The sequence below is a fragment of the Limulus polyphemus genome, unplaced genomic scaffold (assembly GCF_000517525.1).
Source record: "Limulus polyphemus unplaced genomic scaffold, Limulus_polyphemus-2.1.2 Scaffold1084, whole genome shotgun sequence".
In the NCBI taxonomy this organism is placed as follows: Eukaryota; Metazoa; Arthropoda; class Merostomata; order Xiphosura; family Limulidae; genus Limulus; species Limulus polyphemus.
The window spans coordinates 26,739-40,928 of NW_013666694.1; the positions used below are offsets into that span (position 1 = coordinate 26,739).

The 14,190-nt window shown below is 34.8% G+C and overlaps 1 protein-coding gene across 1 annotated transcript in view; it reads left to right on the plus strand.

Moving 5' to 3' along the window:
• Positions 1–14,190, plus strand: part of LOC111086421 (E3 ubiquitin-protein ligase MARCH6-like) — a gene marked incomplete at its 5' end in the record, with an annotated part of 52,873 nt that overhangs the window by 24,026 nt on the left and 14,657 nt on the right. The window contains 4 exons of the mRNA XM_022389172.1: positions 1,297–1,398; positions 3,454–3,523; positions 5,525–5,712; positions 13,385–13,519. Of these exons, the coding sequence (XP_022244880.1) occupies positions 1,297–1,398; positions 3,454–3,523; positions 5,525–5,712; positions 13,385–13,519 (495 nt within the window). The remainder of the gene's footprint in view (positions 1–1,296; positions 1,399–3,453; positions 3,524–5,524; positions 5,713–13,384; positions 13,520–14,190) is intronic.

Genomic DNA, 14,190 nt, shown 5'->3' on the forward strand with positions numbered 1-14,190 from the left:
CTAGTAATTAATAATTTACTAACTAAATAAAGTAGTAATTATTAGTTCTTACGTTAAGTAAAAGTAATAGTATATAGTATTATTTACTATACTCACATATATATATATATATATATATATATATATACTTATATATTCAATAATACATTTAAAAGAGCCATCTACATGTATAAGATGACAAACTATTGGAGCTTTCAAACATCTTCAAACTGCATTTGTGGTGTGCAAGAATACTACAAGATCCCTAATCCCTTATTTAATATAACATTTTTCAAAATTTCTTCACATGCTGTATATTTAGTCTTAAAATAGAATATCTGTCAATGGAGCCACTAAGGTTTTCTTGCCCGACTTTATCTAATAAACTGGGTCATTCAACTAGGGTGTTACAGACTCTTTCTCTTGGAAAAATTCCTGTAAAGTGGAACATACTGAATAGAAATAAACAGTGGTCATTTCCATTTGAAGGTCAGGTGATACTTCAAGAATAATACATCCCTTATTTTGTATTGAGAGTGACCACCAGTCACATGGGGAGTGCCTGAATACTGAGAAGGATGACATTTTTGTTTGTCTTATATAATGCCAAGTTTTCTCAGTGTAGACTAAGATATAAGATGTAACTGGGTCATTCAACTAGGGTATTACAGACTCTTTCTCATGGAAAAATTCCTGTAAAGTGGAACATACTGAATAGAAATAAACAGTGGTCATTTCCATTTGAAGGTCAGGTGATACTTCAAGAATAATACATCCCTTATTTTGTAATGAGAGTGACCACCAGTCACATGGGGAGTGCCTGAATACTGAGAAGGATGACATTTTTGTTTGTCTTATATAATGCCAAGTTTTTTCAGTGTAGACTAAGATATAAGATGTATATCAGATTTATAGATAGATTTGGCATACACTTATTGTGTGAAAGTTCTCCAGTAAAGGTGTCACAAAGTACACTTGGTTTTGCTTTTGGTTGTTTGAAATAAAGATTGCTTAACTGTGTTATACATTGTGTCCAATTTTTTTCTTTTCTTCAAACTCAGTTGAGAATTCTTATTCATGCCATAATATGTTTTCTGTTAAAACTTTCTGTTATTCTATGACCCCTACTGAGCTACTCTTAAAAGTACTTACTAGTACTTTTTATTGAATCATAATTGGGATGCTGTTGTAGAAAAAAATTGTATGTCATGGTGCACAACTCTTATTTAAATTGAGTATAGCATGCAAAGGGAAATTAGATATTTTATGAAATATATAACATTATTGAAATGTGCTATAAATTTCTCTGTTTTATAGGTACAAAATAAGGATGAACAAGAATGGAAACTAATCAAGCAACAAACACCAGAAGGTTCCAGTGCTCAAAAATATAAATTAGCTTCGTTTTTATCATTCAGAGTAAGTGCTGTGATACCAAAATAATTCTACTAGAAACAAACAGCTTGAAACTGAATATCATACTCATTTACTGTTTAACGACAAATGTACAGGGAATTTTGTAATACAGATTGTATTATTGTTTTCTGTAAAATATATTTGCTATAATGTCACCCATGTTCCTTTACGTTGTGTTGTAATAATCCCCGATCTTATTTAAAAAAATACTATTGTATTTGCTGAAGAAAGTACTCCTAGATCAATTAAACCACAAAGTATCACAAATTTTATTTGTTTTCAAGAGTAAGCTACACAATTGGTTAGCAGTGCAGCACCCATCATGAGTATTGAACCCCAAAGTTTAGTGCTACAAGCCCTCAAGTTTATTGATGAGCCACCAGGGAGCCACGACGTTTTAATAGCTTTTTTGTGATAGAGATTAGAATCACAAATTCAAACTACTGTTGGCTACCCTAGTCACTGCTAAAACCTGCTTAAGTAGACATGTTTATTTATGTTTATTAAAAATTGATACGTGTATTTCATTCTCATTATCTAATAAATTTACTACATTGTGAACCTGTTAAGTAGCTCTGTTTCATAAAAAATAACTTTGTCAGGACATAAGTCATAGACTATTTTTAATGAGAACACTTAAATGGAAAGTAAACAAAAGAAAAAGCATGAATTTTATCATAACGTTGAGTTAAAATTTTATTTACATATGATTCTTACTCATTAATTCAGGTAATGAATATTTAAATTATTTTGTAAAAAGCTTTTTAAAAAATCTTGCATCCAGAAAGCATCATTTATATTTTCATTGAAAACAAACAAGATGATAAAATTATTTAAAAAAAAAAATTGAAACCTGAGCCAAAGTATCTTCACTGTTACAAAAATAAAATAATTACTGAATCCCTTGAGGTTTACAAAGCAAACTAAAGTGCAATACTCATGATAAGTTTAAGAAGAACAAAAAAGAAATCTAGCTGTAATAGTGATATCTGGGTCCTTAATGGTGCCATGTGTGTAACATTTAGTCAAAAAATTATTTTTTTTTCAAAAGTTAAAATAGGAAACTCACCCAAACTTTTTGACAGCTGATGTTTTTGTTCAGTACCATGTTATTAAGGTATCCAGCTGAGATTAAAGTACTTTTTCATGTTTGTTAACAAAGTTTTAACTGGTTTTATTATCCTGAACATTTCTAATTAAAATTTTATTTATTGAACCTAGTTAAGAAGACTGGCTAGGCCTCAGGTGTATAGTTTTTGACTTAACTTTAACTTTTTTTGGGAATTGCTCAAATAATTTGGTCTTTATTTTTCACTGATTGTGTTGTAACTGTCAAAAAAGTTAAGAAATTGAAAGTTCCAATTATCCAGTTGCTCAATTGAAAAGCCTTGAATAAAAAACCCTTTTAAGTCACGGTTTATACTTTTTGTGTGTTTATAAATATAAATAAAATTCAACTAAAATATTGTTGTACTTTTGAGTATAAACACTTATGAGTATAAGCACTTAGAGGCAGAGCTGGCTGGCCTTAGAGTTTGTGAGGTTCAAAGGCAGAGTAGCTTGCAGGGCCATCTTCTATAAGTCAAATAAAATTGGTTAAAAAATACATGATGTCACAATATTAGTGCATACATCCCACTTGTATTTCTTTCTATTAGGCTATTGTGCACTTATCAACTTTATCATATCAATTTGTGCATATATAATTAAATTATATTCTCTTAAATTGGTCATGGCACATAACTCAAAATATTTTGTTAGATTTAAAACATCAAGCATAAAACAACTAACTATCTTGCTTTGCCCAATGCTGGCTCTGCTTAGAGGTTGCCTAACAGAGTGAAAACTCAACCTCATATGAAAGTCTGTGTCATTGAGTACATACAGTCTTTAAATGTAGTACTTTCATTCTTTTAGTATTGAACCAAAAGATTCACTGTACAAAGTCTGTCTTTAATTCCTTCAGCATTTTAATCATGTTGTTTACTGTACAGGATCCATCTTTCATTCTTTCAATATATTAACTACAAAATATATTGTACATCATCTATCTTTCAGATTCTCCTACTTCTGGCAATGGCATGCCTTAGCATGGTTCTTGGAGGTTTAGCAATTTTGGTCATTCCTGGTAAGTAATTAATATATATATATATATATATATATGCTATTGTGTTTGTGGTGTTTCTTAAAAATGATTATACTTCTTCAAGGCAATGTGATTGATTTGTGTTGCTATAGTTAATCATGGGAAATGAGGACTGATTTGTTGCTCTTAGCATTTACATTAGTTTTCAATTTTAATGTGTACTTGGATTAATTTGTTCTTTACGTTCTTTACTTGGGACTAGTTTGTTGGTACTGACTTTTACTTTTGGATTAATTTGTTGTTATTAACTTTTACTTGGGATTAGTTTGTTGTTACTAACCTTTACTTTTGGATTAATTTGTTATTGCCAGCATTTACATTAGAATTAGTTCATTGGAGCTACCCTTTACTTTGGAATTTGTTTGTTATTACTCTGGGATTAATTATTGTTACTAACCTAAACTTTTGGATTAGTTTATTGATGTTAAACTTTATTTTTAGATTAGTTTGCTGTTACTAACCTTTATATTGAATTAGCTTCTTGTTATTACGGTGTAATATGGCATAATTTGTTACTATTAGCCTTTATTTGTTAGTTTTCCTGAGGATTGGTATGTCAAAACTAGCCTTTACATTTGGATTAGCTTGTTGTTATTAGCCTTTACGTTGAAGTAGTTTTTTATTTAAAGCCTTTATTTATTACTTTTCTCAGGATTGGCATGTCAACACTAACTTTCTTGTGAAATCAGTTTTTGGGTACTATCACTATTTTTTTGGTGATTAGGTACTAGTCTAGTAATGTGGAATACATTTAGATGATTTATTGATTTAATGTTTGTATGTAATTTACTTAAATTTCATAACCATGGAAGAAAAGGCCAAACTATTCTGATACTAAAAAAAAAATATATACATATCTGCTATTCTTTATTATATTCACTGAAACCAGTATTATTTCAAAAACTCTTATGTTTACATAAAATTGTGGGTATACATATAACATTGACATTGCTATTTATAAATACATATTTTCATAAACACATAGATGAAGCAAAACTAGGTTCTTGAAAAATAATATTTTGAAGAGTGCAATGAAAATGAATATATATAAACATGCATATATTTTTAACTAAGTCAGTTGTTTGACTTCTATTCAGATCTTTAGAATAAAATCATATATGATTTTTGTAAATGCTTATTTCTAGTTTGAAAAGTAAATTCATTACTAGTTTCTAGTGTTTAAGTTTGTATCTTTGTATTCTCTTATACATTAAATATCAAAGAATATCTCAGATAAAACAGATTTTGTTTTATTTGGATTTGGATTATATCCTTACCCATCTACTTTAAAAGTTTAACAAGCCATGCTACTGTTAATATTTGTATTTATGACTTGCTTGTTGTTAAAACTACATATTTAGCAGTAACAAAATGTGACAAAAATTGTCTCTAGTGTTTTGTATTGGGTTAAAATAACCATGGACATAATTCTATTGAAATGTAACTGATTTATCTTATTTATTTGCACATATATATATATATATATATATTGTCATATTTGTAATGTTAATTCAGAGCCATGGGTTCCCATAAAGTTTCTAATTTTGTATTTAAGTCGCAGATAACTGAAGAGTGGTCCTGTAAATTTCGAGGTTTTTTTTATCAAAAAAGTACACACAACAGATGGGATATAACTTAGCTAATCTGATTACTGGCCAGATGTTTCAACCAACTAAGCTACCAGCTTTATGAATACCACAATTCTCAACTCTCACTTTATTTTGGAATAAGTGCTTGATAGTGAATTCTATTAGTTTCTAATATTGTGTTATTAGAGGATTTTTTTATACAAATTTGATAGATTAAACAAGTGGCTACTAAGTTATTTTGTATAGCAAGTTCAGCCTTTTTTCAATAATTCTTTTTTTTCTGTCTATCAACACTGAATGAAGCTGACAAAGTAACAAGTTTTTGGTTGTGTCCTACATACCTTATGGTACATCATACAGCATCACAAAACTAATACATACTATATTCTTGTAGTGCTGTTGGGACGTGTAGTTCTTCGTGTGCTGTTTGAAAAACCTGACATCCATGATGCATACACTATCACCTGTGGTCTGTCTGTTATATGGTTGAGCTTCAGGCTAATTATTTTTCTGTCTACAACTTTCCAGAATTATCCCCAGTGGAATCTCTTTACAAAGAAAGTTAAAAATTGGCTGGCTGTTGTAAGTACTTTAGTATATCCCAACTCTTACTGTAAAGTGTACACAGTTATTTTTAGGTCAATATATAGTGACTCTTGTACCACAAGATTAAGATTGGAGAAGCATATGTATACTCATCATTCTTGAGAGAAAATGCAAATGTAACATTTCAGACTTAGATTCATTTATAGAAATATATCACAGTAATGCTGGAAACAGTTGTACGACATTTTTGTTAAAGCTGCTTTGTGAAGTCTTAAAAACATTTTGCACAGTTATTTTCTAATCTTCTTCTGTATCTGTTTGTTTCATTAATATAAAGGTTCCCTGGTTGGACAGTGGTAAGTCTAGGGATTTACAATGCTAAAATTGGGGGTTCAATTCCCCACAGTTGACACAGCAGATAGCCCAATGTGGTTTAGCTCTAAAAACCAAAATAAACAACAGAAATTAATATAAAGTGTAAGTTGAGAAAAATAGTGAAGAATGAATTAACTACATGCGCTTGCACAAACCTTGGAAATTATGATAACACACACACACACACTAGGTTCACTAAAAATGTTGTGGAGGAATAAATAAGTGATATAAATAGGGAAGAAAATAAATTTATGAACAGCCATATTGTGAATTTTTTGTTAATAGAACATTTAACATATGTAAAGCACCACACAGAAAGTTATGGATGAAACTCAGTAATACACAGTTTTAAACTGTAGTATTACCAAAGTGACTTAAATGTAGTAAAATGACCATTCTTGAGATCTTCAGACACTCAAAATGAGTTGTTTGTTGTTGTTACGGTGAAATCTATAAGCATGCAACAAGTTTATGAAGTGGTGATCATAATTTGAGTTAAAGTCATGTGCAATCAAATATTTTGTGAAGTGAAACAAGAGGGAGGCTTCAATAGCCGCAACATTTGAAATTCTATTAATTAGGATTAAAGTAAATTAATTTTGAGACCTTTTTTTTGTTTTTCCTTTTTATTAGCTATATTTTTGTGTGCCAGCAATACTAAACATGGGGTATGTGTATATCAGATTCAATTTTATTACTCATCAGGATCTCTACTAGCCTACCGTCAAATTGACATTCTTGTAGGCAGGATTAGAGTAAATTAATGAGACCTTGGGTATGGTTAATTACATTGATTGGAAAAGTTTGACCTCCTGATTTCAAAACTGTAATTAGATCTCAAATTGGTCAAGAGATGACAGAATTATCAGCTAAAAGTTTGTACTTGAAAACCTCAGTGTCATTCTTTAAGCCACAATGCCACAGCTAAAAACACTTAGTGAAAATTAACTGCATGTATATACTTTGTGAAATAATCAAAAGTTCAATTTGAGTTACGTACTCAAATATTTCCGATAAGGTAGTTACCTCCTCTCATAAGATTAGCTATTCTCATTCGGTGCTGCCCTCTATATGCGAATATTTTCCTTATGCATGCCACAAGCCATCTGCTTCCCCCTGTTGAAATTACTATATGTCTCTCATGTAAATCATCATGCGTCATCTCTCAACCAATAGTAGCATATGCTCACATGATGCATGTAACTCCCTCTACATTCCTTTACCAAATCTTCACCTCTCGTTTGGCAGCATTTGAGTTAAAATGTACTCTTTTGTGTGCCTAGTGCTTTCAGTTTGACAATTTTTTTTTCACACAAAGTGGTTCCTTTGGACTTTATTTTATTTTATACCAGTTCCTTCTTGTCACTCTATTTTTGCACTCAACTTTTGTGAACCTTTTCTTATGCAATGAATTCCGAGGTTCACGTTACCACTTGGGGGTCACACCGATGACCAGTGTTTTTTCTCAGGCCTCAAGTGTGGGCGACCTGATGGTGGATCTCTACTTTTATACATTGGGAGATTGAGTGTAACATGGGTCAACCTTTTTCTCCTGACATTGCCCAGGCTCCTACTGAGTCAGCTGAATTTGTTCAGAATGACGAGGCCTTTGATCATCTTTTCCCACCTCCTGAGTTTGCTGTGCCGTCTGATTTACAGCCTGAAGAATCACCTAGACCTTATTCAGTCTTTATGGATTTTGTGTCTCAGGTTTGCGATATTTTATCTCTTTCCCCTATATCTTATTCCCCTTGAAAAAGCTTTCCAACCATTTTTGGTTTTTCATCCCTCTCCTGATATTTGGGTACATGCTGATCAATTTGCCTCACAATTATGTGAGGGGATCAGCAGGCCATGCTCCCCGAGGACTTCTGATCAGTTTGCCCTTTTTTACCATCATGCAAACTATCTGTTTTCAGATCAGCAGTTGTTAGGTTCATTATTACCTATTTGGAGGTGGCTCGAGAATCTAATGTTAGTCCTACCCATGTCTAATATTCTCGCCTAAGTCTAATCCCTAACCAACCTCTTATGGTATCTTTCTTCCATACATCTCATGTGAGAGGCTCTCCATAAAAATCCTGAGGGGTTTTCTGCAGATACCCTTACACTTCTCTTCTCCTCCACTTTAGTCCACATTTCTTTGTCAACTCTGTCATTAAAAACGTGGTTTCTTTGTTGTTGGGACTTTATAGGTCAGGATGCAGTTTTGGCTTGGGTGAATTTACCCTCAACCTATCTCGGGGATTTGTGACTTGCATCTTTTCTGAGACATTGTGTTTGATACAGTCCCAGAAACTATTGAGACTCAGGTGGCATCAGTCTGCAAGCAATCAACCCTTACGATTCTTGTAGCCTGTTTATCTTGGTCAGAGCCTCATATGCCATCTCTTCCCATTTCCTGTCCTTCATCCTCCCAACCCTTACCCATTCCTTCTAATCAGGGTACTTCTCATTGATATCCTTAATGATGCAATCCTTATTGCCAACAGTACTGGTAATTACCCTGTGGGTTCAGGTCCGGTGGGAGCTTGACTATTAGAGTTTCTTCCTCACTGGCATCCCTTCATAGACGATCAATGGGTAATATGGGTTCCATTAGAAGGATTTGTTATCTAGTTTCTTTCTCCACCTACCTTTTCTCCTTGCCCCATTTTCTTCGCTACACCTCCAGATCCCATGACCTACCAGCATCTGTCAGTGGCTGTTCGAAAATTGCTTTTGCAGCAGCTAATCAAACCAGTTCACCATCTTTCTGGGGATTTTTATTCCCGTCTTTTCGTTGTCCCCAAGAAAACTGGGGATTGGTGGCTGGTCATCGATTTATCTTACCTCAACCACTTCATTTTACTCCTCAAGTTCACCATGAAGTCTTTTCCCACCCTGAGATGGGCATATTCCCCAGGTTTGCAGGTGACAAAGATTGATGTCTCAGATGCATACCTCCACATCCCGATAGCACATCAGTCTCAACTTTACCTTAGGTTTGTCCATCTCTGGGTGGTTTATCAATTTTGTGCACCCCCTTCGGACTTTCCTCGGCTCCCTATGTGTTTTGTCGCATAGTCCTAGCTTTTGCACATCATCTCCATACTCTGGGTATGTAACTTCATAATTATATGGATGACTGGCACCTTCTTGCTCATTCTGAGTAGGAATTGCCCACTCATACTCACCAACTCCTTTCTGTGACGGCTTGGGTGAACTGGTTATTCAGATTGGAGAAGTCATTCCTTTGACACACTCAGTATCTAGTCCATTTAAGGGTCTTTTTAGACATGAATATCAGTCGTGCTCTGCCTTCTCCTTTACGTCTTCATTCAATGAAACTTTTGGTTTACCATGCCCTCTTGGCTCAATCACTTACTGCTCATGAGGATCTATTACTTTTGGGGATGTGGTCCTTCATGACTGCACTTGTTCCTCTAGGTTATGCCCATATGAGATCCTTTCAGTGGGCACTTCACAAACTATGGAACTTTGCTTGATATCCTCTTTCCACCCCTATTTCCCTTCCTACTTCCCTGCGAGATGAGCTGCATTGGTGACTGGATAAAGCCCAAACTTTGGCAGGAGTGCCGCTTCCCTGTGTCCAGATCTACGTCTTTTTAGGGATGGGGGCATGGGCCAATCACCAGGAAGCTTTGGGCCATTGGTCTGCAGATGAAACCATCTTGCATATCAATGTTCTTGAACTTCTAGCAGTACATCAGGCATTGCATCACTTCGTTCTTATCGCCTATGATTGTCTGTTGATGGTTCATTTGCACAATTCTATGGTGGTGGCACATATCAACCACTAAGTGGGCACCAGGTCCAGAGATCTATACTTTCAGACATTGGATCTATTATACTGGGCCCATGCACATCATATTCACTTTATCACATGTCATGTATCAGGTGCTTTCAATCTCATTGTGGATCATCTGTTGCACCCCAACCAAAGATATCCAACAGAGTAGGCATTAAATCCACTTGTTTTCAGGGATCTTTGCCATCAGTAGGGTTTTCCCCAAATAGATACATTTCTCTCTCCCGTCTTCGTCAACTTCAATCCCAAATTATACGTCCCATTCTCCACATCTTGTGTCTTCATGCCTGGCTTTTGTCCAGTTTTTGAAGGGGCAATCCAATTTCACACGTTGAATTGGCTTTTTGTTAGCTTGTTCCATAAGGCCATCTTCCATGGAAGAATGCGAATGTAAGTGGAAATCGTTCCACATTTTGTCTGCTAACAGTCTTCTGTGGCTTGTATGGCAGAATTTCTCACCTGGCTCTTTGACCATGAGTCTTTGGTCTCCTTGCTTTCCAGATATCAGGTGGCCTTATCCCATACCTTCCATTTTTCTTGATACCGTAAAGTTTTTATTTTCCATGCTCATGCATTCATTCCAGATACATCAAACTCCCAGACGTTCGTTCAGGGCCTTTAGTTTTTTTATCACATGGATCACACTCTGTGGCGAGTGGTGCCTAACCAGGTATTCTTTAACTCTAAATCTGCACTGTACAGCCATATTGACCCTCGCTAGATTTTCCATGGCTTTGCATGCTCACCGTCAAGAAGGGGTGTTCCACAAGATCACTTGACAGTAAATAACCTCATGATATTTTGCCTCATAAAAATACCTGTCCCAGACCATACCATCCCTGGACTTCATGGGTAAAGCAGAAGGGGATTGCTGCCCATCCCTGCCATGCCTTGAGTGAACAGCTCAGTAGGGTCTGCTATTCAAAATAAGGTTTCGTGGTCACTCATTGCACTGTGATGATATACCTCTAGACTCTCCACCACATTGTCACTTTCCTTTCCTTGAATGGAGTATGGGGAGTTTCTACCACTTTCCAGTTCCAAGCTGCTGAATGAGTTCTAGAAAGAAAGGGCTAGAACCATTCAGTTGAGAGTAGGGTGATGGTGTTCTGCTGGTGTAGATGAGACATGGCCTCCAGAGGAGTTGAGCCAACACCTTGCTGGATGACGTGGCCTCCTGATACATACCATTTCACAACCAATGGAGTTGAGCCATCACCTTATGGGATGATGTGGTCTTCTGATTAAAATTATACAAACACTGGAGTTGAGTCATTACCTTAGTGGTTGACGTGGCCTCCTGATACCATTTACACAACCATGGGAGTTGAGCCATCACCTTACTGGATTATGTGGCCTCCTGATACCATTTACTCACACACGGGAGTTAAGCCGTCTCCTTACTGGATGATGTGGCCTCCTGATATCATTTACATAAACACTGGAGTTGAGGCATTGAAATTGCAGTTCACCCCTTCGATTGGGAGACCTCATTCTACCCTCACGTGGATGTTGGTATACTGCTAAGAAGTTTTGGATTAGAGCAAACTAATCACCATAAGTTCTCACACGAGTTGATACCATGTGATTGACATCCTTTCGATACTGGATATTGATTCCCAGTATCGATAGATCAGTGATAATCCTCATGTCATACCCAGAAATTGGTGTAGGTCATAATCCCTAATTCTTGGGTTTGAAGTGAAGAAGGTATGATCCTCATCCCATCCTCATGTGGAGGTCAGTACCCCTTGAGGAGGTTTTGGATGTAGTTAACTTACCGAGTATGGTCCACTGCACCCTAGTCACTCTACACCTATCAATTTTCGCCCTTATATGTTACACACACCACATATGGGCAAAGAGTATACCTGGCTCAGAAGTGGTGCAGTTCCCCTCATTGATCTATCTCTCTCATTGTCAGAGGTATCCTTCAGCTGCTTTTGAGGGTACTTCTTTTGTTCCCTCACAGCAGTCTCCCCTCCTTCTTAATGTAGGATTCTAGCTAATCTTGTGACAGGAGGTAAGTACCATATTGGAGGTTATAATTTTCCTATACTGAAAATGTATTTCCGATAGTTACTTGTCTCCCCTCACACTTTCTACCCTTCCTCCCCACTTCTCCTGTGCTCACACCTTCTGCCATACTTCGAAGTGAAGGTTCGGTAGAAGAGTGTAGAGGGAGTTACATGTGTTATGTGAGCATATCATGCTACTATTGGTTAAGAGATGATGCACATGAGAGACATGTTGGAATATAGTAAATCCAACAAGGGGAAGTGGAAGGCTTGTAGCGTGCATGAAGAAAAAGTTTGCATAAAGAGGGCAGAACTGAACGAGAATAACTAATCTAGTAAGTAGAGGTAAGTACCTATTGGAAATACATTTTCAAAGTAGGAAAATTATAATTTTGTGAAGTGAAAAATGGTTGAGTAAGTATTACCTGCATGCAGTTACTTTGTGAAGTGATCAACAGTTGAGTTAAAGTCACATACATTCAAGTAATAATTACTTTGTAAAGTAAACAAAAGTCCATTGACAATCTTATGCCTGCAAGTACTTTAGATGTGAAGAGGACTGATTGACAGTCATATGCATGCATCTGCTTTATAACTGAACCTTTATTTTCTTTACAGGTATTCATATACAAATACTTTATGAAGTGAGCAAAGATCATGCATGCAAATACTGTGTGATGTGAAACAAAGGTAGAGATACAGTTACTCTGTAAAATTAACAAAAGTTCCTTGACAGTCATATGTATTCAAGTACTTTGTGAAGTGAAAAATTCTATAATTTTTTAAACTTAAACCTTTCCAAATAGGCAAACATTTTATTTTTTGAAATAAAAAAAACCGTTCATAATTATCTGAAAAATTAACTTTTTTCATTATTTTACTGAGTAACATTTTTACATTAGAGCTCTATACTATGAAAACATGCACTATCGAATGCTACTATTCACTCTAATGGTAGATCTACAAAGAAAAGAAAACTTTTAATTAATCTTTTGAAATGCCCCCCAGTGGCTCAACAGTATGTCTGCAGGCTTATAACACTAAAAACTTGGTTTCAATACTCATGGTTGGCACAGCACAGATAGCCAGTTGTATAGCTTTGCACTTAACAAACAATCTTTTGAAACGTTTGTTCATAAATATTAAAATGATTTCACTGGTTTACAGAAGTGAATCTGTGTATCTTTTTCAATGAGGTCTGAATTTAATAGAAGTATATATTTTGCAAGTGTTAAAAGAAATGTTCTCACATATTAATATAAGTTAATGTATTGCTATCAAATTTGGCCTATTTCAATCAATTAGTAAAGGGGAAAGATTTTAGCACAGTATGATTCAAATATCGCTTCCAACTCTGTGAAAATGTGTCTTAGATTAGATATATGTTTTTGTTTCACTTGAAAAAAACAACAACTGCACACTAAACATGTTTAATCTTCATTAGAGTTGAAAAGTTATATCTGGACTTGTTGTAAGTGATTCATTTTTCTGGTAAACTTTACAGGTTTGTAAATCAGTTGTTGGAATCTTCCTGTTAGTGGGTGTCATACCCTTGCTGTTGGGCCTTTTTTTTGACCTAGCTTTCATTGTCCCATTGAAGATACCTGATAATGAAACACCAGTGCTTTATGTATGGCAGGTTAGTCAATTTTTATCTTGATTGTGTTCATGCATAATTTGTAACATATCAGTGACTTATCTTTATGCCATTTGTTATTGGTGGGGTCCATGTACTACATCATATTAAGTGATTTTTGTGTTTTTTTGTTACAATACTAAGAATAAAGAACTGATCAAAAACTTAGGTAAAATCTTTCATTTTCTGTATAAATACATACTGGACCTCAGCAGTAATTAGAGGGATTTTACAATAATAATGATATTTTTTAAACATTCTTTATTATTTGGAAATGTTTCCTAATTACTTGGCAAAAGTGCCAGCTATACTGGGGAAAAATAAAGGAAAACAAAAAATTCATGAATTTCATGCCCTTAGTAGCTGTAACTATTCAACTGATATATATTTCCAGGAAACATCAAATTTTTTGGTTTTATAATTGTTTAATATACTATTGTTACGTCTCCGTTTGTTAATTGATTTTTCCGTAACTTCGTTCCGACGAAATTTTAACAACACAAGTCTTTACTTAATAAAACTGGTTTATTCTTTCCGAATATAACTTTACGATACACTTAATTTTAATATTCGCGCTAAAACAAACACTATAATGAACGAACGTTAACTTCAACAATACCCTGTGACTGCAGTTCAATTACTCACTATCTACACACACATTATTATATTATCCC